Below are 1,232 nucleotides of genomic sequence, written 5' to 3'. Positions count from 1 at the left end.
CGGGGCAGGGCCGGGGGCGGCGCGGGGGTGGGTGCAACGCAGGCTCCACACACGTGTGTCCCAGCTGTTCGGAGGGACCGGACTGTTCTGCACTACACTGCCAACAAAAAGGCACACGTCTCTCTAATTCCTTACCGAGGTTGAGGGTGAGGTTGACCTGGTTGTGGCCGGCCAGCATGGTGTCCGACTGCCACCAGGTCTCGTTGTGCGGCTGGTGGATGTCGGTGAGGTGGCGCGCGCCGAACTCGCCCTCGGAGCACGTGTCGCAGGAGCGGCGCTGGCCGCCCGAGCCCGCGCCCGCCTGCACGCAGTACTCGCTGGGCCCGCTCTCGCCGCACGTGTTGGTGGCCACCACCTGCACGCCGTACGCCGCGTTCTCGAACGGCGGCACGCACCTCTGCAACAGAAAACGCAAAAGCGGATCGTTTTATTAGAAGAAGAGCAAACGCCAAGTCCCCGTTCGCTCCCGCAGGAGGGAGCAGGGCGATCGGAGGGCATCCCCGCCCGCCGCCGGGATGTTTCGACTTCCGATGCCGATCTCGGATACGATCCCCGAAACTTGCGTGCTTCGCCTTCAAAAAGGAAAAGGTAACAAAACCACTCAAGTTTGGGAGACAGAGACAGTATTCGAGATCGGCATACCGGGAGTCGAAACAGTCCGGGGAGCTGTCCGATCGCCCTCCTGGGGGATGAGTTCGGACACATTGGTAACACGGGGGGCGGGAGGCACCACTCGCACATGTGTCCCTTTCCATGATCTTGTTTCCGTCGCGAAAGGCGAACAAAGGAGACCCGACCCAAAATAATAAAAACAGCGAGTGGCAAATCAGAACGAGCTGAGAAGTTATCGTGGCGTCCTGGAGATGAGATGAGCAGGACCGCCGCCAAACGGCAGAGTTATTGTCCGGGGGCTCAAAGGGGCCGCGAATCGGCGCTGGAATTCTCAAGAATGAAGAAAGACGTCAGGGCGAGAGGAGAGGCATGAGGGGGCGAGGGGGGCAGGAGTAGAGGAGAGCGGGAAGGACCAAAATAAACGCCACCGCGTGGCCCTAAAACAGCCCGGCCGCTACGCGCCGCCACGCTCACGGCGCCGATGGCCGCCTCCGCATCGTCCCCGGAGCGCGAGGGCTGCGGCCGGCAGGCTGTGGGAGTGCGACGGCGGCGGTGAGATCCGGACGCGTCCCTGCATCCACAGAGGTCGAGAAGGGCCTGGCGGGGGAGGAGCGGGGGGG

At 63.4% G+C, this 1,232-nt stretch overlaps 1 protein-coding gene across 1 annotated transcript in view; it reads right to left on the bottom strand.

The window, feature by feature from the left end:
- LOC113206340 (laminin subunit gamma-1) overlaps positions 1–408 on the bottom strand; it is a 22,005-nt gene extending 21,597 nt beyond the window's left edge. Inside the window, exon 1 of the mRNA XM_052265333.1 lies at positions 136–408. Coding sequence (XP_052121293.1) covers positions 136–178 — 43 coding nt within the window. The 5' untranslated portion in view covers positions 179–408. The remainder of the gene's footprint in view (positions 1–135) is intronic.
- Positions 409–1,232: the final 824 nt, after the last annotated feature.

Source organism: Frankliniella occidentalis, unplaced genomic scaffold, assembly GCF_000697945.3.
Source record: "Frankliniella occidentalis isolate FOCC.00 unplaced genomic scaffold, Focc_3.1 Scaffold26, whole genome shotgun sequence".
Taxonomy (NCBI): Eukaryota; Metazoa; Arthropoda; class Insecta; order Thysanoptera; family Thripidae; genus Frankliniella; species Frankliniella occidentalis.
The sequence above is the reverse complement of the archived record's forward strand: the minus strand, read 5'-3'. Positions and strand labels throughout refer to the sequence as shown.